At 35.6% G+C, this 22,285-nt stretch overlaps 1 protein-coding gene across 2 annotated transcripts; it reads left to right on the top strand.

Annotated features, from left to right (window-relative positions):
• The first annotated feature begins 16 nt into the window (after positions 1 to 16).
• pla2g7 (phospholipase A2, group VII (platelet-activating factor acetylhydrolase, plasma)) lies at positions 17 to 22,217 on the top strand. 2 transcript variants are annotated; one of them, XM_006626005.3, is made up of 11 exons: positions 17 to 156; positions 1,646 to 1,770; positions 5,537 to 5,687; positions 6,845 to 6,938; positions 7,541 to 7,609; positions 15,842 to 15,998; positions 17,126 to 17,239; positions 17,851 to 17,942; positions 18,347 to 18,517; positions 19,030 to 19,178; positions 19,345 to 22,217. In XM_006626005.3, exons 2-11 carry the CDS (start codon positions 1,675 to 1,677, stop codon positions 19,458 to 19,460), a joined length of 1,209 nt encoding a protein of 402 aa, XP_006626068.2. In that variant the 5' UTR covers positions 17 to 156; positions 1,646 to 1,674; the 3' UTR covers positions 19,461 to 22,217. The 2 variants fall into 2 exon arrangements, with proteins under 2 accessions (XP_006626068.2, XP_015205893.2); XM_015350407.2 differs by lacking the exon at positions 19,030 to 19,178 and having other exon boundaries at positions 19,345 to 19,471.
• The last annotated feature ends 68 nt before the right edge of the window (positions 22,218 to 22,285 follow it).

The following is a 22,285-nucleotide window of genomic DNA, read 5'->3' on the forward strand; positions in this document are numbered from 1 at the left end:
AGTGGCAGGCCTGACTAGTGGGAGCACTCAGGCCAGTTGGTGAGAGACAGGCGAGTTGTTGTTGTGTGGAAATGATTGGGGTTCTCCCTGGAAGGTGGAATTAATTTTTACCTGACTTTATTACGGAAAAGTTCCCTTTTTTAAGGAAGAACACAGGTATGCAAGTTGACACCTTTAACATGATTTTGTGAATAAGTTGCTATGCTTGGTCAGAATCGATGTGTTTTAAGTGAAGTATACTAACTAGGTGTTTAGTCACATTGAACGTATGGGAAATGTAAATCAAATGTTAAATGCTGTTACTGGAGGCTTTTTATTTGTAGCTCAGTTGGCAAGCTTCTCGTTATCGATTCCAGTCCAGCAGGATATTTTCTTATTTAAGAAAAAGGTAGCAGTAAAATCAGTCTTTAGTAGATGAAACTACTCTTGTTATATAACAATGAACCTTAACACTGTGGTAAATAATAAATGATTAATCATGTTTCTTGGCTTACAAGTGATGAGACATGTTGATAACTATTTTTACCTTTGGCGACATAGGTAAAATAATGTCACATTAGTACATTGACATGATCAGTGCAACCGTGTATTGTCGTTTCATTTTCTTAGAGATTAGTGGAAAATGAATAAGTGAATGGAAGATGATAAACCTTTACCTTATTGTTCTAAATGTTAATAAGAGTAACTATGCAGCAGGGCATTTAACTAGTGCAATCTGAGTGAGGTACAGTGCCTTGCTTAAGGGTACAACAGCAGTTCCCACATAGCCAAAGTTTGAATATTGCCAAATAAAACTTCTGTGGTAATTTGAAGGTGCTTAATGGATGGCACTGTTTACTTAACATCGTGGAAGAGCTTTAGAATACAGAGCTGCGTGCACACTGATCTTGCATCTCATTGTACCCTGGAGGAGTTGTTTCATCCTGTGTTTTCATATCTTCTCCACTGCCACTCTGCATCTAGCAAAAATGAACTTGTGTTCTGTGTAGGTGTATTTCTGTATAATTTGCCATTCTCTTATGACCAGAGAAAGTGGTCTCAGGAAATTTCAAGGCTGAAGTTTACATGTTGTCTTTATAAAAAAAAAAGAGCTTTGCGTTTGAAAAATGATTTAAGACAGTTAATTTTACTGTAGAAAACTGTAGAAAGGAGAAAATTATAGCTTTTCAAGTGTTGTTACTATAAAAAGTTAAACATCTGCTTTGAGAATAGCAGATATAGGAGCAGAACAAAAAATGTGTCATAAAATACTACAGTATATACCCCAAATAAATGACAGGTTATGAAAATCATTCCGAGCCCCATTAGGGATTCATGATTATTGTTTGCAGTCTCCAGCATTCAGTATGAGCACTAATGTCAGAAAAATCAAGGAATTAGAAAGGGTTGCTAAAAAAGAGATTGGTGAGGTCTGAAAGTTTTATGATAACTATTGTCTGCAGAATATATTATACTATTTGCTGTACCAATGTAACTCCCAATTTATTTTTCCCAGTATGTCTAAAGTAGTTTCATGTACAGTTGTTGACTGAGAGGCATCTTGTTCGCATTTGGCAAAGTTCAAACATTGTGATCGTGAAAGGATTTAATCACTAAGCAAAACATTCTGAGACACCTACTGATGGATGGTGTCTTTGTTTGATAGGTTTGTAATATCAGTTGTGCAGTGGGGACATGGGTAGTATCTGGAGTACTTCCTTGAGAATTCCACCTGGAAAAGGACCGAATCATGTAGGGTGTACAGATCTTATGATGGACCACACAGCGCAGGTAGGTTCACAGGATTTTTCTTGTCTAGTTCACATGTACAACAGAACAAAGCCTGGAATGGAAAAGTAAATGCAATTTCCTGCACCAGCAAGTTCCAAGAATTTAAGAATATTTACACATAGGAAAAGTATAGTAAAACCTTTTTTTCAACATGTAAAAAGTAAAATGAAACAATCTTCTCTAATATTTTCAGGGCATTTATATATTTTTACAAATAATTTAGTAATGCACTTTTTAAGGTAGGCTAGATTAGTAGATAAGTTTGTTACTATTAATCAGTTTTACTTCATAGTTCCCAATAAATGCCAAATATTGTAATAAAACCTGATGATAGAATTTGATCTTTATTTTAAAAAGTAAGCTTGCATAACACAAAGAATTTGGAGGTTCTGTTTCACTGGAGATTTTGTAAAAAAATTATGGCATTTGTAACCATTGTCATTAATTATTTTTGGGAAGATTTGACACACAGCTTTTTGTACACATGGATGAAGGACATGTCAAGACAAAAAGCGGAGAAAACATTCATTTAACCTGAGAACTTAATACTGGATATGTATTTGGAATAGACAATGCTATTACATCAATGACACCACTTCTTGTCCTGCATACACTGAAATGATGGCATGATTTTGTATTTAAAAACACAGAGCTATTTAAAATGGTACAAAATGCACAATATTTTCAATGCACTAATTCACTCAAATTGGCTTACTTCATCAATTACCATAGCTTTGCAAAGTTTCACCTTTTATGTTAGTAAGTTATATTATGTCTGCAAGGCTATGTAAAAAATCTGAAAATGTATTTTGCTGTAGAACTTTTTATCAATTAACTCCAAATTTTATATGTGTAATATTACCAAAAGTATGAACATACTGTATGTGAAAATGATGTATTAACTTAGACAAGTTTCAAAACTTAGAAAAAGCTACAAAAATGGCTGCCAGATTGACATTTCTTTCTCTCTGTTGTTGACACGCAGCCTTTTAGCAGTCACATCTGCTGATTAAAAACCACTATGAAAAGTAGTAGTGACAATTATACATATTCTTTAGTATTAAGTTAAATTAATGTTCAAGTGGGTAAGTACTTGCTTGGATGCTTTCAATAGTGTTCTGAGTTTTGTAGTTATTTTTATTATTAAAGACTCTGTTTAGGACTGGATGGTGGTGCAGTGGTTAGCATGACTGCCTCGCAGTGCTGGGTACTGTACTTGGCTTCAATTCCAGACCCCTGGGTGCTATCTCCTTGGAGTTTGTGTGTTCTCCCTGTGGGTTTCCTCTTGGTGCTTTGATTTCCTCCCGCAATCCAAAAATATATTTTGATATGAATTGGCTTCTGGAAAAACTGGCCCAAGCTGTGGATGTGTGCAGGTATTTGTGTCTGTGTGCCTGCCCTGCTATGGACTCAGGTCCCATCCGGGCTGGATCCTGCCTTGTGCTCGTTCCTTGCTGAGATAGGCTGTGGCTCCTCCATAACCCTCCATTGCAAGAAGCGGTTAGAAAGTGGATGGAACATTTAATTTAGAATTGCTCATTATTTTTTGTCATATGTGGCACCCACCGAATTTGGAAAAATCAATTTTATCTTTGTTTTCTACTTCTCAATGCTCAACTAACCCAAAAACCACGCATGAGGGAAAATGGAAAAGTCCCCCGACGCCCCCTCACCCACCACATTCTAGCCATTTTTTAACGTCACAGAAAAAAACAAGGATCGGTGGAAATTGGAGGGGAGGATGCTTTTTTTTAAATCTGGCAATCAAAACACATTTGCAGAACACATTTGAGCATATTTTAATTAAAAAAAAAATTGGTACAACCATTTTGTGCTTTTAAAACCTACAGTACAATATCTTTTATGTTTAAGCTAAATGCACTAGTTTTTTGCTGGTCAGAATTTTCCCTCATTGTTCAAAATAATTGTCCCTTAAGTTTAAATTCATTAGTGTTTCTAAATTAACTGATTTTCCCAAGGCCTAAGTTATTACCAAAGACAATTTTTATTTGTCTTTTTACAATATTTGCAGTATTTTGATAGTTATTACATAGTAGAATCTTTTTTTTTCTTTAAATATGAAATATTTGGTTCTACTTATAGCTTTTGGATAAACACTTAAGAATTGACCACATAGCATTACTATACACAATGTTTCAAACTGTTGAGTTATTCGAGTAGTTTCTGTTTAAAAGATGGCTCAAAATAAATTTTGCATTCTGGCTATCTGTGAACCACACAGATGGATGTTAAGTATTGTTTGTCAAACTTAATCAGTTTAATATATCAGGATGAAGTCTGTTTTTCATAACTTTGTAACTGATTGCAGTTAGCAGTTGTACGTTCTCATCCGATCCTGCCAGATAGTACTCTACTATTTTCCTAATTGCTTAGATCAAACCACATGAAATACATTGCTGGATGTACTTAGTATGGCTATTAATTCAGCTAGTATACCACCCATTTCATATGGTATGGATGTTTTATTTTTCACCACAAGCGCTAAACAAGAACTAAGCAGTGGTTATGTTATATTTATTTACCTATTTCATAGTTCTGCTCTGGGTTTTCTTAAACATTTTATTGAGAGAAAAACCTTAAGCAATATTGGAGACTAACGAGTCTTATGAAACCGGCTGCTGTAAAGTGATTACACGTTTCAGTATCTTACGAGGAATTATGTTTAAGAAACTTGCGTACTTAAATCCATCCAAACATTTTAAAACTGATTCTTCCAGTTCTGGGTCAGGGGAGTTGGAGCCTATCCTGACAAGCAATGGGCGTAAGGCGGGATAAACCCTGAATGGGACGCCAGTCCCATCACAGGCCTCGCAGACACAGACAAGACACAGACATGCACACACTCACACCAGGGCCACTTTTCCAGAAGCATGTATTTGAAGTTTTTTTTTAAAAAAATAGAAGGCTACAACAAATGCACGAGTTGTGAGTCAGAACATTGTTTAGGAGTTCAAGTAATTTCATCCATCCAACTGCTTTATCCAGTTCATGGCTGTGGGGGAAGTGGTGCCTATCTCAGCCAACAACATGCACAGGGCAAGAGAGGACTCCAGTCACAAGCACAGGGAGAACCAGATAGCACCCCAAGGAATTGAACCCCTGAGCCCCAGCACTGTGAGGCAGAAAAGCTACCTATTTTACCACCATTCCACTTAGATATCTGTTTAATATATCATACAATATAGAGTATACATTCCTATTTAGAGACTAAAAATTCAGTTGTTTTGATAATGTGAATAAAATGCTACTCTAATTCACTCTAATTTATTCAGTTCACATTTATAGTGTTATCTTATCTCACACATTTACATTAGGCTATGAATTTGTTTATTTCATGAAGCAAATCATAATAGTTGGAAACCTTTTAATGTAAACTTTTTAAATGCCACCACTTCTAAGAATACTTACAGACGTTTATTAATTACTGCAAAATATTTCTCAAGTGCCGAATGAGAAGTACAAATTGAATTCTGATCACCACCAGAACCAGACATGGGTTTAATGAGATACTGTACATTTTAATGAATAAAACTGTTTCAAGTATTAAATATTTGTTCAAGGAACTGTAACTATTTTTTTAAAATAATCTCAAAATTGAAATTTACCTGTAAAGTGATAATATTTTTTGCTGTGATTTCATCAGTGTTGGCAAGCTACATAACTTCAATAAACATTTTATGTCATACAGTACTGTACCATAAAGTTGTTGTTGGCAATTTTAAATGTGCTTTTCCATTTTTAACAGGGAGCTTTCTTTCGGCTATACTACCCTTGCGAGACACCGACAGGCTATGAAATGCCACGCTGGATCCCCAATAAAGAATACTTTAATGGGCTTGCTGACTTCCTGAAGTTAAACAGATGCCTGTCTGAAAGGATTTTTAACTATCTTTATGGCAAGCAAATATACACATTTTATTTGAAAAAAAGTCTCAGGTTTTTATGTTGCTTGTGACATTAACCTCAATTAATATACCATACAAACCAGAAAAAAACAAAAAAATGAAATGAAATGAGAAGAAAGTTCATCTTCTCATACTATGTAGTTTTTCTGCACTTGCTGTATAACCGATTCGTGAACTTAAATTAGTGCTTCTGATCATCTGCAGATTGTAAATTCCAAACCTAGTAATGGATGCCTTAATGTTTAGAAGCAAAAGGCTGCCAGTATCCAGTGTTGGGTCTGTAATTTGCACTTGTTAGATGGGTTGAAGTTTCGATTTATTGGGGTCAATGAATTAAAGAGATGGAATTAACCCAGAAGAAGAGATAGGGTGTTGACTCAGCTGGTCAGATTAAAGGCATTGTTATTGTTGTATTTTTAACAAACAGGGGACTTAACATGCTGGATAGAGAGGGAATAAAAAAGGATACAGTTTGGATCCATTATTGTTGTGCTCTGTTGCAGAATGAGTTACTTAAATTAACACTGTAGTCTCTGTTTCTCATGTCATATATGCATTTATTAAATACAATCCAATTTAACACAGTAATTTAAACCTTGAAAATATTAAAAGTGAAATCCATGTCAAAATAGTTTATATAATTAATATTATAAGATTTATTTTGGAAGAAAAAAGGTTTTGAAGACTTTATTACTTTTACTACAGTGTTCAATATAAAGTCTACACCACACAATACAGTGCAATACACTCCAGTTCACTGTGCTGTTATCGCTGGTATTTTCCCTTAGAGATATGCATCATTAAAATTGAGAAATAGCAACTGGGGAAAATTAAAAGATGTTTCAACTCTCTAGACCATTTTTGTGCCTTTGTCAGCTTGGTTATGAAAACTACTCTGTTAGTCTAATGTGTCCCCGTACACATTACATGAATATTTTGTAACTTAAAAAATATGTGAAGTCCATGTGTGTATAACCTTTTACAAAAATGAGAATATTCTGTATTTGCTCTTTTTACTTATTTATAGATTTTACTAGCTTAATTACTATACTATAATTGTGCTACTGTAATTAACAATTATACTAATAGTGAAAATCAGACACCATGTTTCATTCTATTAATACAGTGCTTTTATTTTTCCCCATCAGGATCTTTTACAATTCCCACTGCATGGAATGCACCTTTTAAACCTGCAGACAAATACCCACTAATTATCTTTTCTCATGGACTGGGAGCTTTCAGGTATTTTCACTTATTTGTTCAATAGTGGTTGAACTGCAGTTGTTGAAGAGTCTTTTTTTTCTGCGACTATTGATTCAATTTTTTTTTCATTTTCACTAAACTAATACTTATCTGATTATATGAATAATGTGTTATGTTTCTATACAGTACTTATAGGAGGAAATGCCTTGCTTGCTTTTTCATCATATATCAGTACAAAATACAGAAATTATTGTCTTATACATTTTACAAGAATGAAGACATAGATGGTTTTTAATTAAACCATAAATCTAAGAAAAAGATGAAGCACACCATGAAACAATTAGTTAATATGGGAAATGAATACAGTTCTCAGGGTGTAAGTTAGAACCAAAAAGGTGTGGTATATTCTGCTTCCTTAGATTCTTCTTACTTACAGTACAAAGACTTTCTGCATTTGAAATGTTTCATGCAGATCTCTGTATACTGTATATATTGACTGCATCTGTCAATTGGATGAATTGAGCTGTAGTTTAACTGATTGCCAGTATTGAAAGTAGGCATTTTGTCATTACAAACGTATTTGTAAATGCTCAATAAAACTTGTAAATTAAGGGGAGAGCCTTTTTTTTCTTTCTTTTTAGGACTCTTTATTCAGCTATTTGCATAGAAATTGCCTCCCGGGGTTTTATCGTTGCCGCTGTGGAGCACAGGTAAACCTTTCAAGAATGTCTTTTCATCACAATTCAGCAATGGAAATATTCCTTGGTTCCACATTCTCAAAAGAAAATTAAGACTTTGGGTAATAGAGACTAAGGGTAGTGCCTGGGAAGAGAATTATGCCGATTCAACAGTAGCCGTTGTTAAAGAAACATGCTAAATGTTTCTGGGTCATTGACTAAATTGAACAATGGCACAGGATGCTCCATAAATACAGATGACTGTGGTGTTATTTGTCTCAAAATAAGTGTACTGGAGGTCTGCAGACAATAGTACAAACTAGGTCATCACATTTTAGCAGAATGGACTGCTAGGACCATATGGATAACATAAAGGCCCTAGTGTGGTGTGTCATGTGTGATGCTGAATAACCTCACTCTGTAGAGTAATTGCTGTACTACACTAGCTACACTGTTCAGCTGTGCACGTGCTTTGTCACCATTTGAATGTACATAATGTCATTTAACATGACTTTAGTATGATTTGACAGCGTTTATGATGGGGGGGGGGGGGGGGGGGAATTAACAATTGTATCTACAACAACCCTGTAGATAATGCAGGACGTCTGACAGAGTTGATGATAAAAAAATTGAAGATTTGAATTTGAATTTCAAAGTTTTATTAGTTCATTAATATTAACATTTCATTTAAAAATACTTATATAAATATTTTTTTTTAATTTGGCGGTAGGATGTTAGACCAATTCCAAAATTTGTCATTGTCTCAGAAACACAGAGTGGAACCTCCTTCAGCCTCTGAGCTATAACTATAACTAGTTATATGATGGGCATATATAACTAATTATATAATGGGGGTTAATTAATTAAGGAAGTGTGTAAATAATAAATAGAATAAATAATACATTTATAGAATAATTCCCTTCGATTACATGAAACCAAAATGTCGGTTATTTAGTGTCAACAAGACTTTTTTGTACTAGTTAATGTAGAACTTAAAAAATTCAACCAAATTAAATTAATAAGTTAGGTAATAAAGAGATTTATTAGTTGTTAATTAGACATTTAATATCTTGTTACTTTATATAGAGAACATGGTACCTTCAGCTATGGAGTTGTTGCAACTGGCTGTGGCATAACCAAACAAGTAATGACTACACATGCTAATAAACCTCCCAGTGCATTTGTATAAGCCTGGAGTCTCTCTGCAAGGTTTATATATATAACTTATGTGTTTAGCCTATAAAGCCTTAAGAATCTCTGGTTATGTAAACTGGCTTGCATGTATGTACTGTACAGTGCCTTGCAACTATTTTCAGAATCTTCCATGTCAAGGATGCTGGTAAGGGCTACATATATTTAGCATCCCTGCACAAAAAGGATGTGCTGGGTAGGATTATATATTGCTGTTACTAGAGATTATAGTTGTTATGTGAGAGACAACAGCGTGACAGTAAAAGTGTTTATTTTACAGAAAAAAATAGAAATTGGAACAGGAAATTGTGAGAGTGCTTTTATGGCTGTTAAGAATCAGTTAAACGCGATTACTTGCTATCCTGGATTTTGAATATACAATTTATTAATACAACACCAAAACATGCATTGCAAAAAAGCAAAAACAAGAATATATGTGTGAATTTCTCTGTCATGATACAAATGATCGACCATTCATTACATTCATTTAGGATCTTTTTAAAAAAAGATCAGAAGTAAAAACATCAAGGTTAAAAGCATCCACTATAACATTTTTTTAATTGTAAACCCCTTATTTTAAATTAGTCTCATATAATCAGTAGCATTAGTGTAAATATCGAAGTTTATACTCAAAGACTCACTGCCTAGGCATTAGTTCTAGAGTTTAAACTTACTGCTGAAGATGGACCTGGTCTGCATTTGTCTCAGGTGTCTTATCTCCTTCAGCCAGTTGGTTCTGTGTTCTTTAGCTTGGTACAGAGCTCAGCTCCTCAGGAGAGTTAGCATTGCACTGAAGTTTGTTTTTAAAACTAGCCTGTGCTCGGGATCTGACTCAGGTCTGGCTGCAAGTGAGACAGGTGGGGAGAATGTCGAGGCTCTGGGTTTGTTCTGGGCTATAGCTATTACCGAATATACTCTAACATTCAGACAGTTGATAAAATGGGTCCAACCATCTTAATTTCTTTGATCGAGTAAACTATACAATTGGCTTATGAGACACAAGATTTCTTTTGTTGCAGAGAGAAGGTTGGGCTGATTTCTATTTATGTACAGACTCACTCTATCTTAGTCAGGTATCTTGAACTAAAGTTAAAGTCCTGATTTGGACAACAGTGGTTACAGCCAAGTGGTCGATGATGTTGTCAAATTGCCCAGGTTCAACTGAGAGAGCAGAGCCAAGAAAGAGAGTTGTGTAGTACCTTTTGAAACCTGGAAATGATGTTTTTGTGATTGGATGTGATGTCCTCAAGTGTCTTTCTGCATGCTGAATGTTTCTCATTGTTTGAGCATTCTTTGGGGAACAGAGTGTGAGCTCTGACCCAGGGGCTTATTCAAGAGGGTATCCCTTGCAATATACCAGACTCAGAGGAGATCTGTTGAACAATTGATCATTAAAGAGAATGAACCATACCATTTTATAATATCTAGGTCTGCGTTACAGGTTTGTGATATGCTGCTTATCGAAGAGGCCCCTTTCCTACTGGTTTTCACAGAGGCCTGAGCTGCTTGGGTGATTTTCTGGTCTTTAATTTTGAGCGTAATACTACGCCTTGGTGTTACTCTGATGTGTATATAAACAGTATGGGTTACATGGTTTATATTTATGGGTTAAGGTTAATTTACGGTTATACAAGTTACAGGTGATTGTTATAATTCTGGTTGACTGTTTATGGTGGTGGGTGTGTTCTCTGGTTATTCATTGGTGTGGAAGAGGAAAGGGTCTGATTCATGGTTAAGGTTAATGATTAATGGTTTATATGTTGCAACCTTTGTTCTCTGTGCAATGGTTTATGGTTATTGTTGTCAACAACCCTTCTTGTGAATTTGTTAAGATAGGGTTGTCACCAAATGCCTGGGTGTCCATTCCTGGAGTTGGTATAATCTAGATGTGCTTAAGAGACTTCAGCTTACAGTTTCTCCAAAGCAGCAAAACAACAGGACAGTAGAAGAAAACCCAGCTACAGGTCAAATTAAATTCAAAAAGCTAGGAAATGCTGAGTCACGAGGTCTGAATGGCTGATGGAAGAGTTGCTATGGTTGTCACTTCAGTGATAAGCGGGGACAAGGCTATACCATCTCAAATCCCACATCTAACAGATGTTGTTCTTTTGGTTATGAGCTATATTGGGTTTGCATCTAACAACATGCCTTGCATTTAGTCCAAACGGTTATATTTGAGTTTTGTCAGACTGCAAAATATTTTGTTATATGGGTACAGAATTTCTGCAGTGTTTTTTGCATACTTCAAATGGGATTTAAGATGGATTCTTTCAAGTATCGGCTTCCCTTTTGCCACCATGCCATACAGTACAGGTTTGTAGTTTGCTTGTGATGTTGTTGTCACACATGCACACTTTGAACAGTCATGGTCATAAAACCCTGTAGCTTTTTCTCAAAGTTGCCATTGGCCACTTGGTAGCCTTTCTGATCAGTTTTTCCTTCTTGCTTGGTCATCTAGGCAGGGTGCAGTGGTGCCATACACGTTCTGCTTCATAATGATTATTTTGGCCATGCTCTGGGGGATATTCAAGACAAGACCAACTCAGATTTTCCTGAAATTCACATAACATTTGGTCTGTGGAGGAACCGTCTGAAGCAAAATATTTAAATTAATCACAGTTTTTTAGATTAGATCATTTGGGGGCATTGGCATTTTTTCCTTACTAGGCTTCCTTGAAAACTTTACTAATCTATACATAAGAAAACAAATGAAAGAGAGGTCATTCAGCCCATTTAACACATTAGGGACTCTTAGTGCATATTTCATACAACATATAAAACTTTTGGTATCATTTTAATGCTCTCTGTATGTCCCAGTAGATCAATTATTTTTGGAGTTTGCTAGGGATTGATGAATATTATTCCACAAACACATGATTTTATTGCAAAATTGTAATCATTTTATTAACAAGTAAATAATCCATTAAAGGAGCTGAATATGTTGTCCTAGTTGAGAATTAATGCTTTGTTCTTAGGGATGCTGCACAAGGTTTTCAGGGAAGCGGTGATTGGGCACCTGTGCATCTATTTGTGTGCTGTAATTGCAATTTTCAAGAACATGTCAGTGTCACAAATTGCAGGCTATAGACAACACGATGGTGTGACAGTGCACCTCTTTCATAGTTTGCTCATTAGTCATCTGTGTGACGTGATGCAACTTCCACCCAAAGAACATTTTCTATTTCTCAGATAGGGCTGCATTAACATATAAAAACAGTAAACACTGTCCATTTTTTCAAGGTGAGGATTTCGGAATCCAGTCAGAGTGACATTTACTAGTCTCAAGTATAAATGCGCTTGTGAGACTAAAAGAATCATGGGTATTTAGATGTTTCATACATATATCTAAGCAATGGTCTGAGATGAAATTAAAGACATTCCAATAGCTTAGAATCTAACTTTGCAAGGTTGTCATCTTTTAGCTCAGAACATACAGCTTTAGAAGACATCAGGCACTTTGTCTCAACCTTATATAACAGGAAGTGGTGGTTTGGCAGTGTACTGGGGGTTTTCTACAACACATTTTATTGACCTTTCTTCATTCAGCATGACCTGCTTGCACATTTTCATATCCTAGAATGCATGCTAAACGTGAGATATCTATTTTGACAGTTGCCCACCCTTTAACAGTAACAGGAAGAAATCATATGTTAGAAGATGACATGGGTAAAAGCAAAGAAATATTATACAATTAGCTAAAAACAAAGGCCAGTAATAATAATAATTAATAATTGCTTACACTTATATAGCACTTTTCTGGACACTCCACTCAAAGCGCTTTACAGGTAATGGGGATCCCCTCCACCACCACCAATATGCAGCATCCACCTGGAGCGCCAGTGTGTGTGTTCCGCTAGAACGCTCACCCCACATCAGCTATCAGTGGGGAGGAGAGCAGAGTTATGAAGCCAATTCATAGAGGGGGATTATTAGGTGGCCATGATTGGTAAGGGCCAATAGGAAATTTGGCCAGGACACCTGGATTACACCCCTACTCTTTTCGAGAAATACCCAGGGATTTTTAATGACCACAGAGAGTCATTAAGTCATTAAAGAGAGTCAGGACCTCATCCGAAGGAATGGCGCCTGTTTACAGTATAGTGTCCCCGTCACTATACTGGGGCATTAGGACTCACATGGACCGCAGGGTGAGTACCCCCTGCTGGCCCCACTAACACCTTTTCCAGCAGCAACCTTAGTTTTTCCCAGGAGGTCTCTAAACCAGGTACTGACCAGGCTCAAACCTGCTTAGCTTCAGTGGGTTGCCAGTTGTGAGTTCCAGAGTGATATGGCTGCTGGCCAGTAGTATCCCATTTGCTCAAATACGCACTTTGGTTTTAGGTAATGTATTGTATATTCAGAATCCCATTCTATTTGTTGCATTACCTTAAATGATGACTCCTCCCCTTATTAGTTATAGCCTTTACACTTACACATCAAGGGCCCTAATCTGTAATTATGTGCTTAAAGATTAGAGTCTGTAGAGAATCACACCAAAACTTTTTCAAAATTATGAATATTAAAGTTGAATACTAATCAATATGTGACATACGTCAATGATAACCAATCTACCAAGACATTCAAAGAGTAATAAAATGACACCATGATTATGTCTGTTGCATATGTAGATCAAGTTATGATGTTTTCAAGGAATACTAGATTTGAACAAAAAATGCATCTCAGTCTATGAGTATGAACTTTCACTTCAAATATTTCCTTCAAAGAAAAACAATAAATTGTACATGCCAAATACAGGTTGATTACAGACAGAATAACACATTAAAAGACCGCCAGTTGTTAAACTGTTAAGAAAGATGTGACAACTAGCTAAAAAGTATTTTTTTCAAATTTCCTCTTGTTAGCACTGATAAGATTTTGCTGCATGAACTAAATGTGCAAATATGCATGATCCCTACATCCTGCTCAGACCACAGAAACAACCATGTGCTTTCTTGTTGAAAGCCTTGGATGTTTGTATAAAGGTTACTAGCAATTCAAACACAAGTAACTAGAGTTTCACAGAAATTGTTTTTTTTTAATTGTCATATCGTAAGTTAAAATCATACACTTGTGTATTAATACACACATTCATCCAGATATATTACTTTTTTATAAACATATGTAATAGAGACATAGACTCCAATATCACCCCTAAACTCTTTCACTCATCTACTGTATAGTAAAAACTGTAATATTGGGACAGTGAATTGAAATGTGTTGTTTGCTGAGCCCTATTGAAAATTGTATTTGAGATCAAAATACAAATGTAAGACAAAAGTACAGAATGTCAGCTTTTATTTCTGGATATTTTTGTGCATACATGTTAAACCATGCTAGAACAAAAATGTTGTTGTATTAAAACCTAGAAAATTTCTGGTCAGCAAAAGTATTAACTTAAATACTGAATGTCTCTTCACTGTCCCAATACTTGCCCCAATACTACAGCTGCTTAGGTGGTGTCATAGCAATAACCTGGACTTGAACATAAAGAAAACGAAAGAGCTAAGAGTGGACTTTCGGAGACACAAGCCATACACTCACAGCCCACTCAGTATTGATGGAACGGAAGTGGAAACAGTCACCAGCTTTAGGTTTTTGAAATTCACATCTCTAAAGATCTAACCTGGACTGTGAACACTGACTCTATCATGAAGAAGGCTCAGCATCGCCTTTATTTCTTGAGGTGCCTCAAGCGATGGGGGATGCCAATACATGTGTTGGTGAACTTCTACCGCTGCACCATCGAGAGTGTCCTCACCAACGGGATCACCGTGTGGTATGGCAACACCTCTTCGCAAGAAAGAAAGGCACTGCAGAGAATGGTCAATATGGCCCAGATCATCGGCTGCGGTCTCACTGAGATTAAACAGCTCTATGAGGACCGTTGTGTGGTAGAATTCTGACCATCACAGAGGACAGTCACCACCCCGGGCATGAGCTCTTCACCCCACTGCCCTCAGGCAAGAGATATAAGAGCATACGGACACTTACCACTAGATTCTTCAATAGCTTCTATCCAAAAGCAGTGAGACTGGCGAACACATTTAGCCATCCCCCTCGGACCACACCTACACCATCACCATCTACCTCTTTATGATTTCTTATCTATTGCACATCTCCAGTCATTGTTTACACGTCTGTATTGTTTACATTCAAACTGTCTACATGTTTACTTGCACATTGTCTTGATGCACTGTTTGCACTTTGTTTTGTTTTTTACACTTGTCTTACAATCGAGAGACTTTCTGTAAGTAAGAATTGCATTGTACCAGTACCGGTTACATATGGCAATAAAGTTCAAGTTCAAGTTCACTGTTATAGTCACTTGTAAGCCATTTCAACAATATTCTGGGTCATCAGCACCATTTAGTGTAATGAACCATTTAGTGTAATGGTGTTGCTAATTGTACTTCCAACTGAATTATTATTGAGATTTTATTTGTCTTCTAATGTACTGTTAAGCAAATTGCATTGTCTTATCTTTTGTCTGTCATCCGCTACCTTCTGTGAGGTTACAGACTGTGCCTAGGCTGAAATGGATTATTGCTCTGTCCTTTAGGGGGAGCCAGAAGCAGCTTTTAGAGTTTATAGTTTGGCACTTATGGTCATGTACAGTAGAGTAAGTGGGTCTGCTTTTGACTGACATCTGAGCTGACAATCTATGCTGTGTTTTTTTTTTGTGTACAGGAGTTTGTTTTGTCTGCTAGATTTTACTTATACAAAATCAACATTTTCTAAATATTGTAATATTGTGAGTCATAGCCAGTTGCACAGTTGCAACAGTTGCAACCACTTTGCAGCTGAAGGTGTTTTTTTCTTTTTATGATCTCTCAAAACAACATCTTTAGCTGTTATTATGATCTTACTAATTTTCCCTTAAATTTATTTTCTAAATTTACTATATTCATATCAACAAATAGCAAAGAAAATGATGCTAAGAAATTCATGTATATACAGTATGTACTAGGTTCAAGAATTAGGCAGATTTTGTATGAATTTCTGTTCTCCATTATAAGGGATCCTTGTGTGGGATAATGTAGTGAAAGTAATTCAGACTATTTTATTCCAATTCAGAGATGAATCTTCTTCAGCCACATTTTATTTTAAAGAGAAATCAAACAGAACAGAACAGGAACAGCTGGTGATATCCCCAAATAACCTTGAAGAGGAATGGATATATTATAGAACTCTGAAACAGGGTGAACCAGAATTTCCACTCAGAAATAAACAGGTAATGTCTACTCCGTGTAAAAAACTATCAAAATAAATAACTTCCTTGTAAAGCTATTTAATCAAAACAGTATGTCAAAACAGTAAGTGCACAGTATGGCTTAATGTAAAAGGCACTTAATGTAAAATGCACTCAATATTATGTCAGAAAACAAGAACTTACATCAGATATGCTTATCATGTTTAAACACATTCTAAGTATTTTTACTTATAAAGCTATTGAGCGTAGTTGTGGCTCAGTGGCAGCTGGCAGATAACTTGCTGATATGGTCAGTTTTGTACATATCAGGTGACAGAAGTGAGAAACCACTTCTCTCACACACAATAATGGAAGTACTTGGCCAGTTTTGTGTGGCAGTCTTGGCTTGTCCACCGTTTTGTACAACTCATGTTCATATGAGTCACATGAGATTTCTAGGATTTACAGCAATGACCTAACAATCACATAGACAAGATACCTCATTACTGTTTTCGCAAAAGGATTGTGTACACTATTGAGAGTGTCAGATATTACTCTGAATTAATGTGTATAGATTAGTATATATTTTGAACTGTGATAAAAAGGGTGACTCAAAGAATCTTAGAAAAGCCAGTTTGTTATGTGGTTGGAGTGAGGAGCTGCATCAAGATACACTGTAATGTTAATGGTTAATTCCATGCAGAAAAGTAGAAACACAATGTTTTAGCTGTAGGGCTTTCTTCGAGTTTGACATTGTCAATAAACCTTTACTTATTCAGATGTTTTATTTTATCTTCTCCTTGAAAGTGAGGTAGTATCAGTTTGAAACACGAAGGCTTGTCTTGGGCTTCAGGGCTGGGGTCTTTCCCCAGTTTTTCCAATGAGTGCAATAAAAATTGTACTAGATTTTGTTCTTCACTGAGAAACATGAGTTTAAGCCACTAATGAGTACGGTAGATCACTTGGAATAATTTCAGATTTTAAAGTACAGATCAGGTATACATTTGTACTTTTTGTCAAGTTGTACTCTAATTAGTTGTAGTTCTAATTTAATTTTCTTCTTAAAAATGATAACCAGAAAAATGCATTTTTCCAGAGCAGCATGATGTGCACACTAGATAAATGAGTGTATTTTATTGCTGTATATTTTGATATAATGTATTCTACAGGTGCAACAAAGGGCTAATGAGTGCATTAAGGCTTTGAATCTCCTCACAAACATCAACGCAGGAGAACCAGTTACCAATGCACTGCAGTTACAATTTGATTGGTCCAGGTTAAAGGTAACAAAAACACCCCCGGAATTATAACTTCAAAACAGTGATATAACATACCTTTTACATAAAACATTTAAGTAATTTTGTTTTAATTCACTGGGACCCACTTTCATGTTTTGACATAGTCTGACTTCTTTTCATTTTCTTACAATTGAGAAAAGACCATTTTTGGCCCTTTTGACACCTCGCTGAGCATGCCATAACAGGATCTTAAGAAATAGATAGTCTCAGGATAACAGACGCACACAAATACAGCCGTAAGGTTAAAATAACAGTGCAAATTATTTACAAGAAAAACAAAGCAGCACCAAAAACAGCAAAAAAATACCTAAACGTCTTCCCAATGTACCTTTCTATCATGCTGGATAGCTAAGCTGCTTAGTGGTTTCCAAAACCTTCAACTGCTCACAGTTTTAAGTTTCAGTTAGTACTCTTCACAAAACTCTGTTTGCAAAATGACAGGTGCATTTCCACAGACCCTTGGTCATCCCTTCTCACTTGACAAGATCGAGAACACTGTTTCTTCATATATAGTTGTAAGGGCCATCAAATTCTTACTTGTGTAAATGTACACAAAAATGTACTTTGTGTTAATGCTTTGGTGTTGTTCTCCACAGGGTTCAATGGATTTGTGTAAAACAGCAGTGATGGGGCATTCCTTTGGAGGCGCAACAGTTATTGAATCTCTCTGCAAGGAGCCAAAATTCAAGTATATTTTATTTGTAATTATATTTTTCAGTGGCTTCAATACCAGTAAAGAGGGTGGTTGGAGATTGTTTAATTTCATTTTTTTAAATGAACATTCAGACTTGTACTAATTTAAAAACTTTTTTAGTGCTTGAGCGTTTGCTTATTGTTACCTTAATAAGGATAGGTACACTATGGCAAACTGACTTCAGTTGCCAGTTTTCAGTATTTGAATTGAGAGAAAAGTCTGCTTTATATTATTTTATGCATATAAAAAAGTAATATATCAAATATAAAAAAATACCACTACCCATTCCATCATGTGACAATAGCACACATTATTCATAGTATTAAACAACATTGTATTAGTAAACATAGTATTAAACATGGTCACATTAAGCTGATTTCATACTGTCAATTTTGTAGATGTGGTGTTGCTCTAGATGCGTGGATGTTTCCTTTGGATGACGAGGTTTACGCCAGAGTGAACAAACCCATAATGTTCATCAATTCTGAGAAATTCCAGTGGGCCGGGAACATAATTAAGATGAAAAAACTCGATTCTCCAACCATACAGCGGAAAATGATAACCATCAGGTCAGATAAAAAAAGGAAAGATTTAGAAAAAGTAGAAACATGGCATGTTTTGAAACAGTACTTCAACATTATAATAAAGTATTTGAATCTCCTGCTCAATAATTCACTTTGTAGGTCAGAAACGTTGAAAGAGGCAAATAGCAAAATTACAGGCAAAAGCAAAAATAAAGCTATTTAAGCTCCTTTTACTATTTATATCTTTTACAATATCTACAATTATTCAAACGAGCTTTAAAAAGAAAAACACTAACTGCTTATAGAAAATTAAAGCCTTGAAGAAGTTTTGATTTTTTGTACAATGTAAGCAGTAAGACAGAATCACTGGTAAGTATTAACTTAGAGTAAATTTCAAATATATTGTAAATTTAAAGTTAATTTGGTAATACCCAATTATGGCTCAGACAGATCATCATACTGCTATACTAACTAAAATGTAAATTAACTGTAAATTTACAGTTTCTTGCATTGCACTTATTCTTTCCTCTATTTATCATTTAATTTCTTCTTGCCAGGGGATCTGTACATCAGAGCTTTCCTGATTTTACCTTTCTCACTGGTAATTGGATTGGGAAACTTTTAAAGCTTAAGGGAGAAATTGATCCTGAGGTAGCTCTGGATCTTTCCAATAAAACCTCCCTAGCATTTCTTCAGAGACATTTGGGTAAGCATAAAAGTACAATAGCCAAACTATATTTTTGGATTTTTAAACTGAATAGTTATTCCCCCCTTTATTTCCTTATTCAATCACCATTTTCTTGAATTTGTAATCAACCGTCTTGATTTTTCATCCTAAAAACGTCAATAAAAATAAAACACTCTCTTTTCAGTTCTGGAAAAGGATTTCAATCAGTGGGACCCGCTAATTGATGGAAAGGATGACAATCTTATAGCCGGCACGAATGTCCACCTGCCTCCGTCTATGGAGATGGAAGAACATGACTAAATTCAAGAATTTCTACATTTTTATGTGGTCTCAGGGGGCCCCTTTCCATATACTGTACTTCGCTGAAACTTTGTTCCAGTTACTGTTGCTGTCAAGCTCCAAAGGGTAATGTGCCTTTTTAAATATTAAGCCTTACATTAAACAGGACTGATACATTCAAATGTAAACTTTATACGCAGGACTGGACTTGATAATGTAAAATGATCCCTAAAATTAGAATTACATTTCCAATTAAAAATATTCAGGATGATCTTTAAGTCACAGAGATGGCGGTTAGTGTTTCTGCTTTACAGCTCTTGGGCTCTTGGCTTGATTTTAGGTTGGCATGCCTTCTGTGTGGAGTTTTCATGCCCTTATTGTTTGCATGAAAATTACCTCCAAAGATGGGCTGCCCGTGTTTCCAAATTGCTCCTCTTTCTCCAAGAGGCTTCTATGAACATCTAGTCATCTTTGCCAGGATGAGAGACGTTCTTCTAGGTTGCTGCAAACCTTTCCAGGATAAGTTGCTTTCTGGTAATGGATTCTTTGACCACAAGTTATAGAGCAGCCAAAGAACCTTGCACAATCTAGGCAGAAGGCATGGGATTATATTTTAAAGTCACTGGTTGCCCATACCAGAGGGCTAGTCAAGCATGAAGAAACAAGCCAGTTCTGATGAATGAAGATCCCTGTTCAAACCTTTTGGAATCCAGTTTGAAAGAAATGTTTTAGGCAGACTTTCTGCAATAACTGTTTGCAGTTATGTTCCATGAGTTTTACATGGAACTGTATCTATCCTACATGTGCATAGTAGTCAGGTTAAGCAATTTTAAGAAGGTTTAGGATGAGCAAGGTTATAAAGCATAAATCCTCCATCTACCTCAAACTCCTGTTTTGCATTTTATCTGTAATCTCTAGTTCCCAGTAGAAGACAACCTATTAAAGTGTAGTACTGTCAGAAGAGAACACTTGGCTGTGGGAGACAGCACTTACTGGTATTATGAACTCTCCAAGTCTTATTTTACCCGAATTTGATTTCTTTCAAGTCCAATGAGGTCATCTTAATCAATTCAGATAGATTTGTGATACACTATGCCAAAACAGTCAATTTTCATGCATACAAGGATAGCACAGTTTAAATTGACACCATAAATGCCTTCTGAAGCAGAACATGGCTAACTCCGCTGAATTTCTCAAAATAACTGACTGCTTTGGTAGTGATTGATATTTACCCTGTCGACAGCCAGTTGTAAAAAACACTATACGCCCATACTGCTCTATGCACTATGACATACACTAAAAAGCAAAAAGGCTGGTCAATAGGCACATTGTAAATGAGTAAATACATTTTTTTTCTATGGTAAGTTAATAGAAAGGTGCTGTTGTAGTTTTTGCCACCATGCTCCCTGAAAGGAACATCATTTCAAGATGAGTGGTCCAATTATTTTTTTTTTTTTTAAGATTGTCACTGATGTACCAGGCTGAAAAGAAGCACACTGTCTAATGATCACATTATGTTGCAGCTATGAAAGTTTCAGAGATGAGCATGACCCTTGCTGAGTCACTGGCAAACTACTGTGACCATTTCTATCCAGCAGATATGAATCACTGGAACAGTTGCCTCAGAGAAGGCATCTTCTGAACTGTCTTTCCCCTGCCTAATGCCTCAGCTGCATTACACCTTGGGGAAAAAAAAGCAGACCTCAGTTTTTGTCTGGACAAACTTTACAGCAAAGGATGCAATCCAAAATTAGTAGGCCAGGCAGAATTAAGCCCATAGTGTTGAGATCCACACCAATTAATGAAATTAAGCCATTTTTCACCTACATGGAATTTGACCCAATATGGGCATTACTAGTTAAAGCAAAATGTTGTCTTTGAATTCTTACAGCCCAACTTACATCACTGTTTGAAGTCCACAAAACCTGACGATGTTGCAGTGAATATAAATGTACTTAGAATTTTCATTGCTATAACAAAACAATATCCAATATACATAAATATGGTATAAAACTAAGAACAAGCTTTTGAAGTACACAACCATATTGTTCTTTACACTATGTAACACAGGAAACATTTTGAAAAGTTTCACAAAGATGATTATGAAGAAAAAAACATCACATTACAATGTGCATTAAAGAGCTCATCAATTGTTTGATTCTTACAATGTATTGTTCCTGAATATCAGTATTGTTCATTACTGACTGGTGTAGGCAAAATAAGAAATTTTATTGCATCTTATCTCTTTAGTTGTATTGTTCCATCAGATATAACAGAAGAACCATTTGTTACAGTATATACATGTATTTGCTAGGTCAGTAACATGCCATATATTTTAAGTTACCCAGACTTCACATACCTGTATTGTCAGGTTTTAGAGTATTATTCTTAAAAAAAAAAAAAAGTGTAGTAAAAACTGTAGCAGTTTTCATGAAACCATTGCCTATGAAACCACAGCAAAATTTGTCTTAAGCAGTGTTTCAAAAATACTCAACCTGCCATTTTTAAACTTTTCTTCTTTTGATTTTCAAGATCTTAATTTGCCTTTGAAGAGTTCTAAATAAATGTATTTAACATCCGGTCATGCTAAATGATTATATTATAACAAATTATGTTATCCCCCCCAAAAGAAACAGTTTTTAGAAACCATTATGTACTTTTTACCAAGGTTTTGATAGTTTTGGAAATCTGACAAAAATTAGCTATGCATTGGTGCCATTTTTAGTTCTGTAATAACACTACTGTACATGTTTTCTAAAATAAAATGATTTTACCCAATTTTTTACTATTATTCTATGGTATCTTCTTAACACTAACACTTATTTACAGATCTACACATTCAAGAT

The sequence above is a fragment of the Lepisosteus oculatus genome, chromosome 2 (assembly GCF_040954835.1).
Source record: "Lepisosteus oculatus isolate fLepOcu1 chromosome 2, fLepOcu1.hap2, whole genome shotgun sequence".
In the NCBI taxonomy this organism is placed as follows: Eukaryota; Metazoa; Chordata; class Actinopteri; order Semionotiformes; family Lepisosteidae; genus Lepisosteus; species Lepisosteus oculatus.

Coding starts and splice junctions, on each gene's coding strand:
- pla2g7 (XM_006626005.3), top strand. CDS start 1,675: ATGGGTAGTATCTGGAGTACTTCCTTGAGAATTCCACCTGGAAAAGGA. Junction 6,939..7,540: donor CATGGACTGGGAGCTTTCAG/GTATTTTCACTT, acceptor CTTTCTTTTTAG/GACTCTTTATTCAGCTATTT. Junction 7,610..15,841: donor GTTGCCGCTGTGGAGCACAG/GTAAACCTTTCA, acceptor ATTCCAATTCAG/AGATGAATCTTCTTCAGCCA.